This window comes from Pseudorca crassidens, chromosome 15, assembly GCF_039906515.1.
Source record: "Pseudorca crassidens isolate mPseCra1 chromosome 15, mPseCra1.hap1, whole genome shotgun sequence".
Classification (NCBI taxonomy): Eukaryota; Metazoa; Chordata; class Mammalia; order Artiodactyla; family Delphinidae; genus Pseudorca; species Pseudorca crassidens.
Window position 1 is genome coordinate 74,497,047 of NC_090310.1, and position 20,223 is coordinate 74,517,269.

The window sequence follows — 20,223 nt, forward strand, 5'->3', positions numbered from 1 at the left end:
GGAAGAGGCCGGAGCGGCCTGGGCCCGGCGGAACCCGGCGGAGCCCGGTTGCCCTCGTCCAGGCACCGCGGGCCGCACGAGAACCCCGGGGAGCGGGGCGCCCCAGAGTGCACTTCGGGGCGCAGGAGGCAGACCCGCGCGAGGGGGTGAAAGAGGCGCCGGCAGAGTCGCGGGACCCTCCACAGGCAAGGGCGGGGCCTCCGCGGCGCCCCTCCCTCCCCCAATCCCGGCCCCGCCCCGCCCCCTCCCCGCGCGGGGCTGGGGTCCGCCTCCCTCCCCAGCCCGGGACCCAGCGTCGCGAGCTCCCCCCGGGGTGCCATGGCCTCGCGGCTTCTGCACCGGCTGCGGCACGCCCTGACCGGCGACGGCCCCGGGGAGGCAGCGGCCGGCCCCGAGGCCGAGCAGTTCCCGGAGAGCTCGGAACTGGAGGACGACGACGCCGAGGGCCTGTCGTCCCGCCTCAGCGGCACCCTGAGCTTCACCAGTGCCGAGGACGACGAGGACCAGGACGACGAGGACGACGAGGAGGCTGACCCCGACCCGCTGCCCGATGGTGACCGGGCGGCGGGAGAAGACGCAGGCGAGTGCGGGAGGATGGAGGCGGGAACCCTGGGGCTCGATTAGGCCTCCACTCCAGCCGCGTTCCCGAGCTGATCCAGCCGAAACGCAGACACTTCTCTTTAAGTGCCCCAGCCACCTCTTGGCTGTGTGACCTTGAGAGAGTCACAACACCTCTCTCAGCTAAGTTCCCTTGTGTCAAATAGGGGAAATCACTCCCATCCAGGGTTGTTTAGGGCATGATATGTACAGGGTCTGGGATACAAATGGTAGTAATGTGCTAGCAATGTTTTGGGGGTGGAGATATTTATTTAACATCTACTGTCTGCCGGGCAGGTGTTTGACACCAGGCCCCCTCTCTGGCCCTCCGTTTCCATTTATGTCAAATGGGGATAAATCCTTTGTCATTTGTTGGGAGGATGAATGAGGTCAGGGCATGTAATTTATGTGGAACCTGGCCCCAGGCACATCCTGTGCTCATGCAGAACGGAGTCCCCCACCTGATGGGCAGCGGGGTAGTCAGCTTCTGACACGGCAGTTGCAAGATTTCTGGAAGAAGTCCCGGAACACCCTGGTACCCCAGCGGCTGCTCTTTGAGGTGACCAGCGCCAACGTGGTCAAGGACCCGCCCTCCAAGTACGTGGTGAGTGAGGGTCCAGGAATCCCTGGGCTGTGAGTCTAGAAGTCTGGCTAAGAGAAAGTAGGGAAAACGCCAGCTTCCTGGGGGATGTGGCTGTGTAGTTATAAGTGGCTGCCCCATTTTACAGATGGGGAAACTGAAGCCAGAAAGGGGATGTAACTTGAGCAAATCCTCAGGCAAATGACTTAAAACTTTTTTGAGGGACTATGGACCTATCCAGTCCTGGTTCTGAGACTAAGAACTAGTGTGCGTGTCCCCTGCTCCCTGGTTTTTGCAAATCGTCGCAAGATGCAAGATACACAAGGAAGAATATTATCTGAGTCAGACTTGAGATCCAAGTTGCATTGGTTAGTGGTTAGAAAAATGGGTTTTGGATCCCAGTTACTACCAGTCGTTTGACTTTGGGTGAATTGTGAAACTTTGACGACCCTGTTTCCTCATCTGAACAAGGGGATAGTGCCCAGGATTGTCGCAGAAATCAAATGAGACAGTGCATAGAAAGCCCTTAGCGTTGCACCTGGCATCGTGAAGTGCTCGATAAAATGGTAGTTCTATTATTATTACTTACCTTTGGGTTGAAAATGTCTGGCCTCTAGAGCCTGTTGTACCCTCTTTACAAACAGGAAAGTCAGTTCTCCAGCACCCACACCTGTACAGAATGTTTGTCCTAAGGACTGGATTTATGGGATGGGTAGGGTTGGGGTGAAGATCAGTGCGGTGGGGAGGCCCTGATTTCCTGGCTGTGGAAAGGAGAAACACATGGCGAATTCGGTGGTCCCGGTCCTGAAACCCAGCCTGACCTGGCTGGTCATGGCAGCAGCAACTCCCTGCCTCTCACTTCCCTCCTATTCACCACCCTCCTCCATTTCTGACTCAGCAGGAAGGGGGCCTGGAGCCCTGTCCCACGTCTGGGCTTCTCCACCCCTCTCTGCAGCTCTTAGTGAAAAAAGGGCCACGCCCATGGGGCGACTGCTCCCATTTGAGCAGGGATTGACTCCGATGATCAGATCTTAAGTGGCGAAAGTCCTGGCTGGGGGTCATGCACAGGAAGGGGGCGCCAAGGATCAGTAGCAGCTGGGAGACAAGGAAGTATGCGGGCAACTCTGGGAAGAGAATGACAAGATAGAGCCAAGTTTGGCCTGGCCCAGGTCTGGGGAAATGAATCTTCTCTTTGTTTGATGGGGACCCTAAATCCTGCTTTAACATCTCCTGGGGGTTAAGAGCACAGGCTTTGGAATTAGGTCGGCCTGGGTTTGAGTCCCAGCTGGGCCATTTACCGGCTTAAGGGAGGTCGTTGAGCCCTTTGCCCCCTCTTGGGGCCTGCTTCCTGAGCTGTCAAACGGAGGTAAGGATGGCTTCCGGGCAGTGCTGTTGTGATGATAAAATAGTAGATGTGAAGAGCTAGGCACAGCACGTGGTGCAGGGTAGGCGCTGTTAACGGAGTGACTCTCATTACCTATCTCAGCGGGACAGTATAAGGATAAGATAATGGATGTAAAATGGGTTTTTGTCCAGAAATTACAAATGAAAATAAAAGCTAGATGAGCATAAGGGGTCACTATAGACCAGTGCTTCCTGAAATGTGTTCAGCAGAAAATTGGTTCCCTCCCTGGAATATCAATAACTGTTCTTTAAAAAAAAAAAAAAAGTTTTTACAGTCAATATGCAATGTTTGGGGAATGCAGAATTGAACGAGAGTAAAATAAGTTTCTTTATTGTTAAACTTTTCAATCCTGAATATTATTGTACACTGTGAATCTTCAAGGGAAGGATAGAGCAGGCAAACCGAACTGACCAGGGGTGGCTAGGATATTGGCAGTGTCACAGAACAAATTCGAGAGAAGGATCTCAGTTTGGTGTTAGTATGCTTTCAACATCGAACGCTTGCTAATCCCCCCTTTAGACCTGTTAGCTCAGCATGATTACAGATTAATCTATATTTGGGTTCTCGGACCTGGGGGGAAGCTTAGTGGTCATCTTGTTCAGTGTCTCCCAAACCTCCAGCACCCTCACAATTCTTGTCCTATCTAAATGCTACTTGTACCATTCTGTGCTTCACGTTTCTCTTCAAATAAACCTATTTTTTAAAAATAAGTTTAAAAGACAACTTTATAGCACAACTGTATATGGAAAGGCTCACTTGCCATAAAGAGAAGATAACCGTCAAAATAAGAGCAGTGAGAGTGTCATTAAGCCCTGCCTGGATGCTGCTGCCTGAAGAAGGCCCCGACCTGAGAGTCTCTTTCTGGCTCTCTTCTAAAAATGGAGATGAAAAGGGCTTTTTTAAACCAGACTGAGAACTTCTCAATGTGCAGTCAGAAAGGCTCACAGAGCCTTAGTGGGGGCATCGCCTCCTGCCTCTGATTCAGTGTTATTTACTCCAGTACACACCCCCTAAACCACCAGGTGCCAACGTTTGCACACGTCCCACACCTAAGTAAACAGTGAGCTGGGCCAGCGCTCCAGTCACTAGAGTCGGAAGCGGACCCAAGAAGGGGACTGCCCTGCCTGACATCACATGGTGAGGGAGCACCTGACCTGAGGTTAGAACTTGGGTCCCAGTGCACTTTTCACACTGGTCGCTACTGGGGCTGTCTGAAGACCTGTGTTCTGGGTCTGGATTGGAATAACCTGGCCAGGGATGTGGGGCTGTGTATCGAGAGTGGAATGAAACTCCAAGCTGACCCTAAAGGTTGGCTCTAGAGGCCCAAGAGATGGGCCTGGGTTTCGGCCCTCGGCTGGTTTTCCAGAGGGGCTGTTGGAAGAGCTCCCTGCCCTATGTGAAGGGAGTACTCCCTAGGAGGGGCAGAGGGGGCGGCTGGACCAGGCACTGAAGCTCATCTCTGTCTTTTTCTCCCCATGCTGCCTTGGGCCTGGGTCATTTCAGATGAGCCTCAGGTAAGATGAGACTGGGCTCCCCAGCAGCCTCGGGGGTGAAGGGAAGAGGTGGGGGAAGAGAGCTGGAAGTGAGAGGGAAGGGTCCTGGGGACACCTTGCACCTGCCCTGACCCCCACCCTCCCCCGCAGCTCTACACCCTCGCCGTGATGGGCCCGGGGCCACCGGGTCGCCAGCCAGCCCAGATCTCCCGCCGATACTCGGACTTTGAGCGGTTGCACCGAAACCTGCAGCGGCAGTTCCGGGGCCCCATGGCTGCCATCTCCTTCCCCCGCAAGCGCCTGCGCCGGAACTTTACCGCAGAGACCATCGCCCGCCGCAGCCGGGCCTTCGAGCAGTTTTTGGGCCACCTCCAGGCAGTCCCTGAGCTGCGCCAGGCCCCGGACCTGCAAGACTTCTTTGTGCTGCCGGAGCTGCGGCGGGCGCAGAGCCTCACCTGCACTGGCCTCTACCGCGAGGCCCTGGCGCTCTGGGCCAACGCCTGGCAGCTGCAGGCCCAGCTGGGTGTCCCCTCAGGCCCAGACCGCCCTCTGCTGACCCTGGCGGGGCTGGCTGTGTGCCACCAGGAGCTGGAGGACCCTGGGGAGGCCCGGGCATGCTGTGAGAAGGCCCTACAGCTGCTGGGGGACAAGAGCCCTCACCCTTTTCTGGCACCCTTTCTGGAGGCCCACGTGCGGCTCTCCTGGCACCTGGGCCTGGACAAACACCAATCAGAGGCCCGGCTCCAGGCCCTGCAAGAGGCAGGCCTGACGCCCACGCCACCCCCCAGTCTCAAAGAACTACTCATCAAGGAGGTGCTGGACTAACCACACCTAGACTTAAGGCCACTGTGGGGAGAGGCACTGCCCCAGGATGGGAAGTGGGGTAGGGGCGGATGAGGACACGGACAGCAGTTGGGAGGTGACCAGGGGTGCTGGGAACCCCTAGAAGTCCCACGAAGGATTTGTAGCAGACTGAAGAAATGTGCCGCTTCTGTTGAGCCGGGCTCAGGACAGGCTTTGGCTAGGACGGTGCAGGGAGAAAGTCTGGTGCGGCCTCTCAAGCTTATGAATTCTGGGGGCTGTGCCCCAGGTCAGGGTCAACAGTCCCTTTTCCTTGGGCCTCCGAGCCAGCCTGGCTAAGGGCCAGGAACTCTGGCCCAGGAGTCCTGGGGTTGATGGCTGGAGGGAGGCCTGCAGTTCCGGCCAAGGGGGATTAAAAGCCAGCAGCTCCACTGGTAGAAGTCTCTTTATTCCATGTTCAGGACCACAGGCCCAGCCCTGGATGGTAACTCCTGCCTCAGGAGTCGGGGGAGAAGGGAGATCCTTGAAGCCCCAGACCAAGCTGGTACCTCTGGCTACAGCTTTGAGTCCCGGGGCTTCACTCGGATCACGCCCTCCTGGGCACAGGACATAGCCAGGACCCCGTCCCGACGCCACAGCCGCCCATGAACTAGGCCCCGGGAGCCACCTGCGAAGATAAGGGAGAGAACTGTTTCCTTCCACCCAGCCAAATGCCCTCCTTGAAAAACGTACAACTCAGGTTGGGCCACCCCATGCCAGGGTACGCTCAGTGTTGTCACTCCCAATCTCCAGGCACCCTTTTAAGAGCCTATTATGATTGGTCATCAGGGGTAACTCCTCCCATGGGAATCCCACTTGATGGTTTAAAAGCACTTTCACATATCTGCTGGCTTCCTCAAAAAAATCCCAAGGGGATACATTCTGAGAACAGTCTGGTTCAGTAGCTCAGCTAACCAGATCTGCCCCACTTCTGGCCACCTGTGTGAGGAAACCCATCAGTTCCCCCTTTTTTTTTTTTTTGCGGTACACGGGCCTCTCACTACTGTGGCCTCTCCCGTTGCGGAGCACAGGCTCTGGACGCGCAGGCTCAGCGGCCATGGCTCACGGGCCCAGCCGCTCTGCGGCATGTGGGATCTTCCCGGACCGGGGCGCGAACCCGTGTCCCCTGCATCGGCAGGCGGACTCCCACCACTGCGCCACCAGAAAAGTCCCCATCAGTTCCCTTTATAATAAATCAAACCAGGCCCTCCAGGCTGGTAATTCATTCAAACAAGCAAACCAACAAAAAAAAACCCCACCTCCATCCCCACAGGGACAAAGGGGCTCGGAGGACAGGACGTGGAGCCGTGAGGCCTGGCCACCCCCTCCCCACGTGGAGATTCTCCCTTGCTAGCCCAGGGCCTTAGTCTGATTATTTAGGAAGGGAACTGCTGGTTTCTCTTATATGCAGAACAGCTCACTTAGGCCTTGTCCCATGTTCCAGATGATGCCAGTCAAATCCAGAGAGGCTCAGGAACTTGGCCTTAAGGCTCAGGCCAAACATGAACCCAAGAGTCCTAACTTCAAGTGGCGGCTCCTTTACTGTGATCCTGTCGGTGCTTGAGAGCCCCCCTTCCCTGAGTATAAGAAGTCCCTCCAGTTTTGTCCCTGGTTCACAAAGCAAGGCTTTTCTTTGTTTGAAATGCACTTCCTTGGAAAGGAACCCAGGGCTCTGAGACTAGGCACTGATGAACGAGTCTGGGTTTCTCTCAACACTATAAGGAGTATCCAAGCAGTGGGGCCCTTAGAGAATGCTGAGTGCCCTGACCCTCAACCAGGTTAATTGTCAGAATCACTTAGGGAGCTTTTTTCTTTTTTTAATTTTTTGGCTGCGCCGTGCAGCATGTGGGATCTTAGTTCCCCGACCAGGGATCAAACCTGTGCCCCTTGCAGTGAAAGCACGGACTCTTAACCACTGGACCGCCAGGGAAGTCCTGGGAGCTTCTTAAAAATAGTTTCCTGGATCTCATCCAAGATCTGCAGAGTCAGAATCTTAGGGATGGAATCTGAGAATGTTCTGAAAAAGCTCCCCCAAGTGGTGGTCTGATGGGCCACCAGCTTTGGATACCTCTGTTTTAATGCAACCCTATTTGTTGAGATGGGGAAACAGGCTCAGAGAGGAGATGGGACTTGTCCAAGATCACACAGGTAATCTGAAGTGGTTCTGGGACTAGAACTGAGTCTCTGAGATAAACTGAATCATATTCCCAGCATGTTACAGAAATTAAGAGCTGAGCAGGTGTCCCATCCTCAGGCCTCACCCTGTCATTTTGAAGACAAGGATACCACAGCCTAGGGAAGCAGAAGAGGAAGTGAGTGATCTGTGTGGTGCTCCATAGAAAGTGGGGGGGGGGGGACAGCATCACCCAAGAAAGCAGGCTCCCTGCCCTTCCAGGGTCAGCACCCTCATCCCCCATGGTCCCACACTCACCGGCCCAGGGGCTCTCACACTCATAGAGCATCCAATGGTCAGCTCGGAAAGGGGCGTGGAACCACATGGAGTGATCCAAGGAGACCATGAAGTGCACCTTGTGCTGCAACTGGTGGGGCAGCAGTGCTGTGCCCAGGAAGGCATAGTCCGAGATGTAGGCTGCCACGCAGCAGTGCATCTTCATGTCGCCCTCCCCTGCAACAGATTCCGGCCCCATTAGCCCTGGGCTCCTGGGCTTTACAGCTCAGGACCTGCAGGGAGGTAGGGAGAAAGGGGCTGCCGTGCATAGGTGTGCAGACTGTTCACTGCCCAAGGGCACCTGGCCCAAGGTGTGTGTGTGTGATGGGCGATAAGGGAGACAGGGATGGGAGGGGGGCAGGTGCAGGTGAGGACTGAAATCCAATCTTCAGTCCCCAAGTCTCCCATCGTGGACCCCCGAGGTGTCTTCTTCCAGTTTGCACAAAGACATCTGATGCTTAGCAGGGGACCTGGGGAAGAATCTTGGCAAGGTGCCTTGCCTTCCCCAGAAAGGACCAACATTAGGATTACAGTCACCTGCCCGTTCTCCCCATACAAAGGGCTGAGCCAACCTCCCCATCATGCAGATAAGTAAACAGGCCCAGAGTGGGGAAGTAACATGCCCAAGGCCACAAAGGGCAAATGAGGTACAGGTCTAGGCCCCCGGAGAGCGTTTCCTTTCAGGCCATGGGGTCCTCTTACCAATGTAGCCCCGGGCTCGCACCCAGAACATCTGTTTGGGCTCCATGCTCTGCAGCTGGCTCAGAGTGGGTAGGTTTACCAGCTTGATCTCAATGGGCACCTCCCGGGCAGCAATTCGGTTCAGCCCCACTCGGTACTTCTCTTGGAGGTTAGGGTCCCTGAAAGTAAAGGGGAGAGGGATGGGGAGACCCAGGAAGATGGGGAGCCTGTCCTCTGAGCCGCCTCTTCTGACCCCTCTCATTCCTCCACAGGGACTCCTGACTTATCCCCAAAGCTCCCCTCCCCTCTGGCAGGCAAGATAGGATAGATTTGCATCCTTTCTTTGCCACTTATAAGTCCTCTGGCCTGGTGCAAGTTAGTCATCGCTCAGCCTTTTTCCCATCTGCAAAATGTGGATAATGACAGTCACCTACCTCATAATAAGTACTGTGGAGGAGACAAGATAAGACATATGAAGCCAACACATCATCTAGTCATGCGGTGTACCCTGTGACAGGCCCTGTTCCAGGCACTTCACACACATGAACTCACCCGTCAACACCTCTGTGAGATCCATGCTGTTCTCACTGTCATCTGATAAGTGAAGCAAGCACAGAGGGTGCAGGTAGCCTGCTCAGGAGGTGGAGGGGCGCGGGATTCGGACCCAGTCTGGCTCCTCGGTTCACACTCTTAACCACTTCTCTATTCTAACACTCAGGAAACAGGCTGCCCTACTTGGACTGACTTACCTAACCCTGAGCAACTGGGGACGCTGTGTTCCAGGGAGAGGAGCCCATTTCCAGGGAAGCCCCTTTGCCACAGTAAGGACACCCCTTGTGCCCCTAGGCTCTTCCCCGGTATTTCCGTTTCCATCCCTATCCTTTCGAGCCCTGTCTGACAGAACCTTCTGTGATGATAGTATGGTCTGTGGCTGCACTGTCCGCTGTGGTAGCTAGCCACGAGCCACATGTAGCTGTTGAGGGCTTGAAATGTGGCCAGTGTGACCGAGGACCAGAGCTGAATTATTTCTATTTAATGTTAATTAACTTAATACAGCCACCTGTGGTTAGCGGCTTCCTTATGGGACACACAGCTCTAGATTCAGGGACCTTTAAGAACAATGTCCTCCTTTCATTTCTCAAACATTTTGGAGCTCTGACCGCATACCAGGCTCCGTGCTTATTCCTCTCTGTCAAGAGTGATGTAACTACAATTTACTGAGCACTCGCTGAGGGCCTTGTTATCTTGTGTAATCCTCACAGCAGCCTTATAAGGTAGAAATTCTGATTGGCACCATTTTACAACTGAGGACACAGGCACACAGTGGAAAAGCAACTTGCCAAACTCACACAGCTGGCAGGGGCAGAGTCTAGATTTGAACCCAGGCTTTTCCCAGGTGCAGATGCACGTCTGTTCCATCACACCGGGCTGACAGCCCTGACTGCTGCACAAGGCGGCGGGGCTCTCCTTATGATACAGCTGTGAAGTCTGCAGGGCAAATGCAGCCATTCCCATTTTTTAGATGAAGCAGGGCTCTCAGAGGCTGGGGAGTCGAGCAAAGCAACACAGCAGGTGGGAAGTGGAGCACTGGCCCCAATCTATAACCGAGCAGGACCCTGTGGATACCTCTGTCAAGTTTATGATTAACCTCCTTATCTGAACCTTTATTCCTTTTATTGTTCAAAACCTGTTCTCCTCAAGATTGAGGAGGGGAACTGTAACAGAGCAGGACCCTATGGGGCCTTCCTGGGACAGGCCCTTCCCCCATATCCTCTGCTTTACTCTCTGAAGTACCTAGATAACAGCATATGCTGCACATCTCCTGAGTTGTTTTACAGATGCTAACCACACCCCCCCAGCCAAATAAAGATGTTAACTACTTGATGACCATGAGCACATAGCCCCAGGCCTCCTGGAGCTTAAGGACTAACAATGTTAACTGCCCTCTTACCTCACCATCCAATCAGAGAATTGTGCATGAGCTGATCACCTACCCTGCGACCCTCCTCCTTTACCTGGCTTTTAAAAATGCTTTGCCAAAACCCTTCAGGAGGGACTTCCCTGGTGGTGCAGTGGTTAAGAATCCATCTGCCAGTGCAGGGGACATGGGTTTGATCCCTGGTCTGGGAAGATCCCACATGCTGCGGAGCAACTAGGCCCGTGTGCCACAACTACTGAGCCTGCGCTCTAGAGCCCTTCAGGGAGCTCGGGGTTTTTTAGAGCATAAGCCACCCATCTCCTTGCATGGCCTTGGAATAAACCTTTCTCTGCTCCAAACTCCGATGTTTCGGTTGGTTTGGCCTCACTGTGCAAGTTGGGCACATGGACTTGCCATAACAAATCCACGTGACTTGTCCTGTGTCAGGACCCAGAGCTCTTTCCACTGCCCCAGCATTTTTCCAACTTTATTAGCTGTGATTCAAGTAAGAAACCTATTTTACCAGGTGACATTCAAAATACTTAACATGCACTAAGGCAAAGGCAGCAGGGCCACAGCTCTGCAGCAGGACCCTCACCCCTGGCAGGCATTAACTCCTAGGCTGCTGGGTCATGGGTGACCCTGGAAGAGAAGGGGGACCACTCAGGGACTGGGGAGGTACTTACCAACAGTTATAGAAGTATTTCAGTATTTAAACAGTAGGAAAGCTGCAACAGTACCTGAACTGGCTGAATAGGAAGCCCTGCATTTCACACCATGATCCAACACCCACCCATGGGCACACATGCTCTCACACACAACTGAAACTAATGTTTCACAAAAGGATGCCTACCCTTACTACAGGCAATACGGTCTAGTATCTTCTTTTCTAGTCCAGCTTCCCCGTGCCCCGCCCCCACTCCGGCCGTGCCTCATGGCTCGTGGGATCTTAGTTCCCCAACCAGGGATCGAACCCGTGCCCGCTGCAGTAGAAGCACAGAGCCCTAACCACTGGACTGCCAGGGAATTCCCTGGCAGCTTTTTAAAATGCTGCTAAAATGTCCAGCTTTTTAAAATGCTGGCCGAGATCAACTAAAGGACTCCATGGCCTGCTAACAGGTGGCGACTGCAGTTTGAACACTGTCCTGGGACCTTGAGGTCTCTCACCTTAAATACTGGTTAATGAGGGCCTCGTGGCCAAGCAGCTCTTCCGGCGGGGGCACTGTAGGCATAGAGAACTGGTGCTGCACAGGGCTGGGCTGGGCCTTCTGGAAGGAGGCCTGGCAGATGAAGATGGGCCTGCCGTGTTGCACAGCCTTCACGGAGCGCACGGAGAAGCTCACCCCTGTTCGCGTCCGTTCCACCTGGTACAGCACCGGCACCTTCGGGTCCCCTGCAGCAGGCAAAGGGCACACAGCACCCGGTGAGCCCAACTGAGCCCTGTAGGCCCTCTCACCATCACCATGGCTGGACAGGCCCCTCTGTTGCTTGTTCTCCATTCCTTTTCTGCTTGGTAACTACGGACTGAGGCCTGATGAAGCCCAGGTACTGGGGAGAGAACCCTAGACCCTGTCACTGGGATGCTCCCCGTGCAGGTGGAGATCCACTCCATCAATAGCACAGGACAGAAGGGACACTGCCAGATTCCCTGCATTCAAAGTCCAGCTCTGACACTCACCAGCTGTGTGACCTTGGGAAAGTCACTTAACCTCTGAGCAGTTAACGCATCTGTGAAATGGGGATCATCATAGTGTTCACACCTCTCAGGATTTTAATGAGGATTAAATTAGTTCAGAGTCGTAAAGTATTCAGAATAATATCTGGCGCGTAGTAAGTGCTCTGTGTTTGTTCAATAAAATACTCTCAGCTTTTGTCTTGTTCCTTCTGTGACTGGGATCTTGTCATGAACCCGGTACCATTCTTCTAGATCAGGGGTCAGCAAATCTGGCCTGCTGCCTGTTTTGTTTTTCTTTTCTTTCTTTCTTTTTTTTTTTTTTTTTGAGAACAAGCAAAGGTTATTTATTCAGAGTTTAGTGCATCAAGGGAGTCAGCCATAATCACTTCCGCTTGCAGAGACTCACAGGCACATGGAGGAGCGGGAAAGCTTTATAGTGAAAAAAAAGGTTTCAGGTATGCACTGCTTGGAGGCTGCTGGCATGGTGATAGGCAGGCTAACTAGAAGCAGGGCAGCCTATGTAATTGGTGATGTTTGGCTTTCCCCAGTTAGTCCTAAGTTGGAAGCAGGGGCAAAAATTAGGGAAGCTCTCAGTTATTCATCAAGTCCTGGCCATTAGGGGCTGATCATTACAGGGACTATGGTTTGGCTTCCTGGACTGGCTGCTGGAAATGGTGGTCTGACTTCCTCCAAGCCTGACTTGTAGATAGTAGGTTGGCTTCCTGTGCTAGCTGCTACCAGCTGTGGCTCAGAGTTCTCTTTTTATATATGGTTTGGCCACTGTCTTATATTCATTCTCCCAGGAAAAGCCTGCTGTCAGTCCCTTCATCCCTAATGCAAATGGAAGTCAACCTGACCCTTCTCCTTCGCTATCTGTGCTCACAAGACAGGATGGGAGACACTGGCCCCAGCGTGAGGACTATTAACCCTCAATGAACAGGTCAGGGAGGGTTTTTAGAGAGAGTTTTCCTGGTGTCCCCGAAGTCCTTTAGTCTGAGTCAGACCGACCTTAGAGAACCTGACATGTAGGTGGTAAGATGTCTTGGGGATGATTTTCAACTTTGAGATGAAAGAAGCAGGTCTAGAGAAGCATTGCTTCCTCCACCCCATCCAAATGGGGAGCCTGCCAGGCACTGGGGGCTCATTCAACAGCAATAAACACGCCTATGAAGCCCTGAAGCCCAGCGGGTTTGCTCAGGTCTGTTAGCCAGCAATGCCAAAGGGGCATTTTTAATCAGAATGGGGGCTCCTCAAGGCCAAAGGCCTTTGAGAAGGGCTTCCCAAGAGTCCAGAAACGAGACAGCTACATAAGCAGTCTGATTTCAGGGGCTGGGAAGGAGGCCTCCCTTCCCTATCAACGAACTATTAAAAAAAAAAAAAAAAAAAAGCTGCCATCCAATCCTTGGGCTGCAGCTAAAATTCAGTATTTTCAGTTACTAGTGATTTACCTTTCAGTGTGAATGAGTTCCAGACCTGTTTTTTAAAATTTGTATTGGAACAGAGCTGGTAGGCTCTGCAGTATATTGAAGGAAGGGAGATAACAGTTATGGAGTGAGTGCATTTGTTATGTGGACCTGAAACAGACAGCCAGATACTTCTCCAGCAAAGATGGGTTTCTTCAGGATCAGCAGAGAAATGCAATTCAGGGTCTGAACCACAGTGAGCCACATGCAAGTCCCCGTCCAGCAAGAGGAGAATGCTTTTATAGAGGGGAAAAGGGAGGGCTATAGTATAGTGCAATTGGGAGGGCCCTAGTAAACAAAGAGCCCATGGCTTTTCATTGGTTGAGTCCTTGCCAGAAAGGAGTCTTTTTCCTGTCAGGCTCTGCTATTGTTACAGGGCATGAGCGCTCCCCGCTCTGGTCTCCCAACTCTACTTAATGGAGGTTTCTGTTTATGAATTTTTTTATTGTTGCTAAGGTATCTTTTCTCACGTTGGTCTCACATGAACTATGCAAAGTGGGTCTTATCACCATTGTATAGATAGGGAAACTGATACCGTAGTAAATAACATTTTTTGGAATATGACCAAGCCCATTTGTTTACATACTATCTGCTATTGCTTTTGCCCACAAAACCTAAAATATTTACTCTGCCTTTACAGAATAATGTTTTTTGACTCCTGCTCAAGATTCTCTATGCTTTAAACCTATACCAAGTCAGAAAACACCTGTATTACATTCTTCTACCTATCTAGAGAAATACTTTTTTTCTTAATTTTATTTTTGGCTGAGTTGGGTCTTCGTTGCTGCACGTGGGCTTTCTCTAGTTGCGGCGAGCAGGGGCCACTCTTCATTGTGGTGCACAGGCTTCTCATTGCGGTGGCTTCTCTTGTTGTTGAGCACAGGCTCTAGGCGCACAGGCTTCAGTAGTTGTGGCTCGCGGGCTCTAGAGTTCTGGCTCAGTAGTTGTGGCACACGGACTTAGTTGCTCCGCGGCATGTGGGATCTTCCCGGACCAGGGCTCGAACCCATGTCCCCTGCATTGGCAGGCGGATTCTCAACCACTGCACCACCAGGGAAGCCCTGAGAAATACTTTTTTTTAATCAAAAAACAAACAAAAAACCCAAACTGACTAACATTCTATACTGGGCTTTTAGAAAGAGAATTGATATGATAAATGGCCAAGGACCAACACCTCTACCTCCCAGTATCTTTTAATTAAAAATATCATTAGCAACATTGTAAAGCAACTATACTCCAATAAAAAATTTAAAAAATATATCTATATATCATTGGAGCACCATCATTGTTTATAAATCTTGATGTACCTGGTAGAGCGTCACATCACAAACTAATAAGAGAGCTTCCCTTTTTGCCTTGCTGCCAGGAAGCTCAGAACTAACTTTTGTATTAAACTGCAATGACATGCCTTAGCCTAGTATTTTGACACAATTATTTCCCCCAAATCCCGTTACTACTAGCCTCCTGGCCCTTGACTTTTATTTGTTATTACTTTTGAAAATTTTGTCCCAGGGAATTCCCTGGCGGTCCGGTGGTTAGGACTCCACGCTTTCACTGCTGAGGGCACGAGTTCAATCCCTGGTCTGGGAACTAAGATCCCACAAGCTGTGCGGCCCGACCAAAAAATAAAAAAATTAAAAACTTAATATCCTTCTTAAAATAATTTTTTTGCCCCAAATGTTTTATTTTTTCCCATACTTAATTTTTTTGCAGACTATATTCCATTATAGGTTATTACAATATACTGAATATAATTCTCTGTGGTACACAGTAAATCCTTGTTGCTTATCTATTTTATGTATAGTAGTTTGTATCTGTTAATCCCATACTCCTAATCTGCCTTGACTTTTATTTTATTTTAAAAATTAATTAACTGGGGTTCCCTGGTGGCACAGTGGTTGAGAGTCCGCCTGCCGATGCAGGGAACACGGGTTCTTGCCCCGGTCCGGGAAGATCCCACATGCCGCGGAGCGGCTGGGCCCGTGAGCCATGGCCGCTGAGCCTGCGCGTCCGGAGCCTGTGCTCCACAACGGGAGAGGCCACAGCAGTGAGAGGCCCGCGTACCGCAAAAAAAAAAAAAAATTAATTACCTGATTTATTTTTGGCCGCACCACACGGCTTGCGGGACCTTAGTTCCCCGACCAGGGATCGAACCCAGGCCCTCAGCAGTGAAAGCATGGAGTCCTAACCATTGGACCGCCAGGAAAATGTGACTTTTATTTTAATAGTTCTATAATAGCTGCCAATTATTTTAAGCTGTCTTGCAGCCTTTCAAGAAGCAGATAGGGACACAAATAATTGGTGATTATTAGTGTTGGCACTCCCGGAGCACAGGCTCCGGACGCACAGGCTCAGCGGCCATGGCTCACGGGCCCAGCCGTTCCGCGGCATGTGGAGTCCTCCCGGACCAGGACACGAACCCGCGTCCCCAGCATCAGGTAGGCGGACTCTCAACCACTGCGCCACCAGGGAAGCCCTATGGGAGCTTCTTACATAACCTCTTTGGGTCCAAGGTTCCTTAGAATAGTGGCAGGAATGCTGTTTACTTAGAAGGATTAAACAAGATAATGTACATAGCTGCGCACTGTTAACATGCAAATTTTAATTATTCCCATAAGTTCATCATCAAAAAGTAATGATAATTACCATTTATGGAAAACCCACATCATGCCAGGCCCTGCACTAGATACTTTACCTGCAAAGACTAAGAATTCTTTTCAGAAACCAGATGATGAAACTGATTCAGAGAGATCAGGTAATGCCCCCACCCCCCCAAAAACGAAACAAAACTGTCTCACTGGGCTAGAAGGATTACAATATCAAAAGGCCAGCACTTTTGGAGTTTACAACCAAATTGAGGGAACAAAGGGCGCATCTGCACCCAGCTAGCATCAAAGTTGAGAACGGGGCTCACCCCAAGGTCAGTATTCAAATGCTTTATAGCAATGACTGTCACGGAAGTAAAGGAAGTAAAAGGATGGGGACTGAGGGGCATGGGAACGTAGTACGAAAAGGTGTATTTACTATTAACTATTTTATACTTGTAAAATGAAGGCGGAAACCCACTGTCTTTTTTAATACAGATCACATATAAAGTTTCATAAATTATTCTCAGCTGATGGGACCATGCAGAAGACAGAGACTCTTAAAATTGGGAGCATCTGCCTAGGAGTGAGATTTTTATGTTTCTCAAAAGGGAGCATGGGTTTTAAAAGATTACTCTCTCCTTCATTTGATCCCAGAGCTGTAAGCAGCTACAGGGATCTTGCTTGGCCCCACCCCTTCTGCATTTTTCAGGTGGGATGAAGGAGGGGTCGGGGAGGGTGGTTATATCTCACTCAAGGTCGCCTGGTGAATCAATGGCAAAGCTCCGACTAGACCCAAGGCCTCTTGTTTCCCAGGCTGGTCTCTTCTCCAAGTTAAGCTGACTGCCTCAAACTCCCAGCAGAGGTTTCAGCACCCCTCTGAGGATCCAGCACAGGACTGGCACCAGAAGGTGTATGAAGAATAAAGAACAAAAGACCCACTGGGAACAGTTAAGCACCAAAGTCTTGTGCCACTGTGGGCCAGAAAACAAGTACCAGTATCTCAGCAGGTATGGGGTCTAAGGCTCTTCCTGGCCCCAGGCCTTCTTCCTCTTTAGGCTTCCCTAAGGGCGATCAATTAACCCTCTCCCTCCCCCCTCCCTTCCCTCCCCTCCCCCCTCTACCTCTCTCCCTCTTTCTCCTCAGTCTGCTCCCCAAGGCCAGAAAGAAGTGGCTGCTGGGCCACCAGTGCTGGGGTGGGTTAAGGGAGGGGTTGGTTTACCTTTCCGAACAAAGTAACAGTGCAGGGAATGCACATGGACATCTTCAGTCACAGACTTGGCCGCAGCCACCAAAGCCTGGCCCACGATCTGACCCCCAAACAGCCGCTGGTTTGAGGGTACCCAGTAATGCCTTCCTCTGTGGGGAGAGGGGAAAAACAGGAAAGACTTGGGTGCTGGGCCATATCCCACAATCTTCAATGAGCCTCTAGTGCAGGATCTCTTAACCTGATTGGGGTTTGGGATGCTTTGAGAATCTGGTGAAAGCCTTTCCCCAGGCAAATATCCTAACACCACTCTACCTACAACTTCAAGGCCTTAAGGATGCCCCAAACTTCTGTGGATTTCAGTCAAGGATAATGAACCAATCCCCATATTTTATACTATGAGAACAGGGATCAGAGAGGGAAACTGACTTGAGCAAGGTCACACACACACACAGCTCAACCATTGCCATCCTGAGCAGTATCCGGGTCTTCTGAGCCCAAGTCCAGTGTTTCTTCCACTGCCCATACCAGGGTAAGGCATAAGCCTCTCAAGCCCTTGAGTAGACCAAGATGAACCCCACAAATTGTGGGGGGGACTGCATTAAGGTCTGCCACTTACACCCTTCAACTTGACAGCCCAGTTCTTAAAAGAACTAGATTTAGAGCTTGAAGGGCCCTCGGACTTCAAGTCTAACCGCTTCAGTGCACAGATGAGGAAACAGGCCTTTGAGGTGAAAAGTCTTGCCCATTGCATGAGCCCAGTGGAGGATTAAGAATTTAGGTCCCCAGCTTCCCACTGCCCAGCCCAGCATTTTTCATATAATGCATTGCAAATAGCCCTCCAGGGAGTTATTTGTAATTGGTTTAAGTGGGGCTAAGTTAATACCTAAGATAGCTTCCAATAAGCCAGGAGGAGCCTTGGAAGCCCAAACTATTAAATCCCCAGTTACAGTCAAGAATTTAAGCGGCATCAGGAAGGAAACTGGCTCAGGCCTCAGAATGAATAAAGAGCTACTAGACCCCACCTAGTGGTGGTGGGGATGCGGAATGTAAGAGGAAATTATAGTGAATATGCAGGAGCTGCAGATAAGTTTGTGCCCTTGGACAAATCACGGCCCTTTCTGGACTGGCTCTCCCTGGGACATGATTCCTCAGGGGAGGCTGCTGAGAAGGATACTTTGGGTCACCACTTTTTGCCTAGATTGCCAGGACCTCCCAGGGGTGGGAATGCACAGACCCCCGCGTCGAGGAGGAAGCCGGGGCAGCTTTGTCAGGCACAAGTTCCCTCCCAATCGCAGCACAGGCATCTCGCGCAGAGCCCATCCTCGTCCAGGGGGTACAAGCAGGGGCAATGGGGTGGCAGCAGGCAAGATCAGGAGCCTCTGACCCAATGCGTGGGTGCGGGCCCGATGCGGCCGGCTACCTGAAGAGATCCTCGTCCAGCAGCTCGAGGTTGAGCACGCTGGTGACCAGGACGCTGCGGAGGTCCCTGGGTGGATCGCCGCCGCCCTGTTCGTCCTCTAGGGCCTGCGGGGACGACATGTAGCCCACTTGCTGCCGGCCCGGGACCCTGCGCTCGGGGGAACACGCGGACACCTGGACAGAACGCGCAGCCTCCAGCAGAAGCTAAGTAACCGGAAGTCTCCCTCAAGCCCTGAGAAAGTGGGATGCAGGTTATGATTGGTCGGTGATCCTGTCAGTCTTCGGGTGAGTGGGCCCACCTGCTCTCTAGCGATTGGAGAAAATGAATGCCAGTCCGGGGAACCCGTGTGTGATTGGATGTGACAGTGAGGGGGCGGAGCCCCGGGACTGGATAATAAGGGCTGAGTGTCATTTCCCCTCTGTCAAGAGAGCAAAGAAGCCCCCGAACCTACGGTAACCCTCTCAGGCCGAGGGCTTCTCCTGAGCTCCGTTAACAGGCCACCCAATAGGGGCCCACCCTTAAGGCGTCCTGGGCCCACGCCAGCCGGTAGACCCTCAGAGGTGACCTCAGACCCCTGGTGTTTATCTTGGTGCAGCCCCTGGTGTGGGCAGAGGGGGCGGCCATGGAGCTAGGCAGCTGCTTCAAGACCTACGAGGACTTCAAGGAGTGCTTCAGCGCCTACAAAAAGGAGAACAGGTGCTCCTTCATTCTCAGGGACTGCGTCTCCGTCCGCTTCCACAACCTCAACCACGGCACCTCCATCCGCGAGGACATCCTGTAAGGGGGGGGCGGGGGCGGGGCAGGAGGGTGGGGAGGAGGCCGGATGGTCCCCAGGAGGGCGGCCTGGAGGAGGAGGGAGTGCAGCTGGGCCCCTGTCTCTTTGAGGATGCCACAGGCACTTATTGAGCACCTGCTGTGTGCCTGGTGAAAAGCGCAAAAGCTCCATAGGCATCGCTTTTTGACCACCCGCTTCACCTTCCCTCACTCACGCCTTCATTCACAGCTTTTATGGAATCCATAATAGCTGCAGTTTGTCCCATTTTTTGAGCACCTACCGTATCCCAGACACAAAGTATGGCCTTCACAAATAGATAAAAACGCCTTGGCGAGAATTTTCTTCATCAGTCTTCTGTTTACAAAGCAGTAACGCTGGTCATTTATTGGGTAGTTTGTTCATTCATTCATTCATTTGTTCGTTCTGTAAATGGTTCTTGAGCTCCTGAGATTTACAACCTTTTTTCAAACACTTCCCATGTCCCAGGCAGCGTTCTCTATTCTGTATGCTTTACCCCACAGGACTGTATTGAAAATTATAGGCAAATGTTATTTTTTCCATTTGGAAGATGAGAAAAGAAGCTTGGAGGCTAAGCTAAGGGTTGAAAACTCAATTGCCTTAAGGACTCAGGTGAAACATCCCAGTGTAAGAAAATTTAACTTTAACTATACAAAAAGGAATGATGAAATAACCAACACCAGGTGTTTGTGCTAGGGAGAACAGAAGTGTGAACTGGGCAAAATGGCGAGCAGGCCAATTAACTCCAGCTGGTGGCTGCCATGTGAAAATGAAGATCCAGTGTTCCCAGATTTGGGACAAGTGGAGTCAGCAATCCAGGCTTTATGCGAATGTGTCCACTTTTTTAAAAAATCAATTCAAATGTAATCACACACTCTATAGGCCAGCTCAGTGCGTCAAAGTGTATCTGAGTTTGAGACCTCTGGGTTGAGGCATTTGGCCAAAGCTCACTCTCTAAGCAGGCAGGCTGTGTTTTTTTCCCCTACTCTGAAGTCCAGTGTTGTGCTGGGTACAGCTAACATAAAGATGAATAAGTAACTAAACCTGCCCTCAAAGAGCTTGAGGTGGCATAGAGTTGGACTTAGGTAAACCAACTAGTATGTGATAAATGCTT

At 51.7% G+C, this 20,223-nt stretch overlaps 3 protein-coding genes across 5 annotated transcripts in view; 2 read left to right on the forward strand and 1 right to left on the reverse strand.

Moving 5' to 3' along the window:
- Positions 1-5,307, forward strand: SNX21 (sorting nexin family member 21). The gene is made up of 3 exons (XM_067708282.1): positions 1-580; positions 1,023-1,201; positions 4,226-5,307. Exons 1-3 carry the CDS (start codon positions 319-321, stop codon positions 4,898-4,900), a joined length of 1,116 nt encoding a protein of 371 aa, XP_067564383.1. The 5' UTR covers positions 1-318; the 3' UTR covers positions 4,901-5,307.
- Positions 5,304-18,549, reverse strand: ACOT8 (acyl-CoA thioesterase 8). The gene is made up of 6 exons (XM_067708284.1): positions 18,317-18,549; positions 16,909-17,045; positions 11,131-11,356; positions 8,067-8,224; positions 7,347-7,541; positions 5,304-5,543 (listed from the first exon to the last, which is right to left on the reverse strand). Exons 1-6 carry the CDS (start codon positions 18,433-18,435, stop codon positions 5,431-5,433), a joined length of 948 nt encoding a protein of 315 aa, XP_067564385.1. The 5' UTR covers positions 18,436-18,549; the 3' UTR covers positions 5,304-5,430.
- ZSWIM3 (zinc finger SWIM-type containing 3) overlaps positions 18,427-20,223 on the forward strand; it is a 14,583-nt gene continuing 12,786 nt past the window's right edge. The window contains exon 1 of one of the 3 annotated variants that reach the window (XM_067708274.1): positions 18,427-18,600. Coding sequence is in view for 2 of the 3 variants with exons in the window: in XM_067708272.1 (XP_067564373.1) it covers positions 18,939-19,093 (155 nt within the window). In the remaining variant the exon portion in view is untranslated. The other 2 variants (XM_067708272.1, XM_067708273.1) reach the window with 2 other exon arrangements.

What these genes read in the sequence shown, in the direction of transcription:
- SNX21 (XM_067708282.1), top strand. Translation starts at nt 319, where the DNA reads ATGGCCTCGCGGCTTCTGCACCGGCTGCGGCACGCCCTGACCGGCGAC. An exon ending in GGCGGCGGGAGAAGACGCAG is followed by an intron (nt 581 to 1,022) that starts GCGAGTGCGGGA and finishes ACCTGGCCCCAG; the next exon opens with GCACATCCTGTGCTCATGCA. An exon ending in ACCCGCCCTCCAAGTACGTG is followed by an intron (nt 1,202 to 4,225) that starts GTGAGTGAGGGT and finishes CCTCCCCCGCAG; the next exon opens with CTCTACACCCTCGCCGTGAT.
- ACOT8 (XM_067708284.1), bottom strand. Translation starts at nt 18,435, where the DNA reads ATGTCGTCCCCGCAGGCCCTAGAGGACGAACAGGGCGGCGGCGATCCA. An exon ending in CTCATTAACCAGTATTTAAG is followed by an intron (nt 8,225 to 11,130) that starts GTGAGAGACCTC and finishes CTTTACTTTCAG; the next exon opens with GGACCCTAACCTCCAAGAGA. An exon ending in GCGAGCCCGGGGCTACATTG is followed by an intron (nt 7,542 to 8,066) that starts GTAAGAGGACCC and finishes AATCTGTTGCAG; the next exon opens with GGGAGGGCGACATGAAGATG.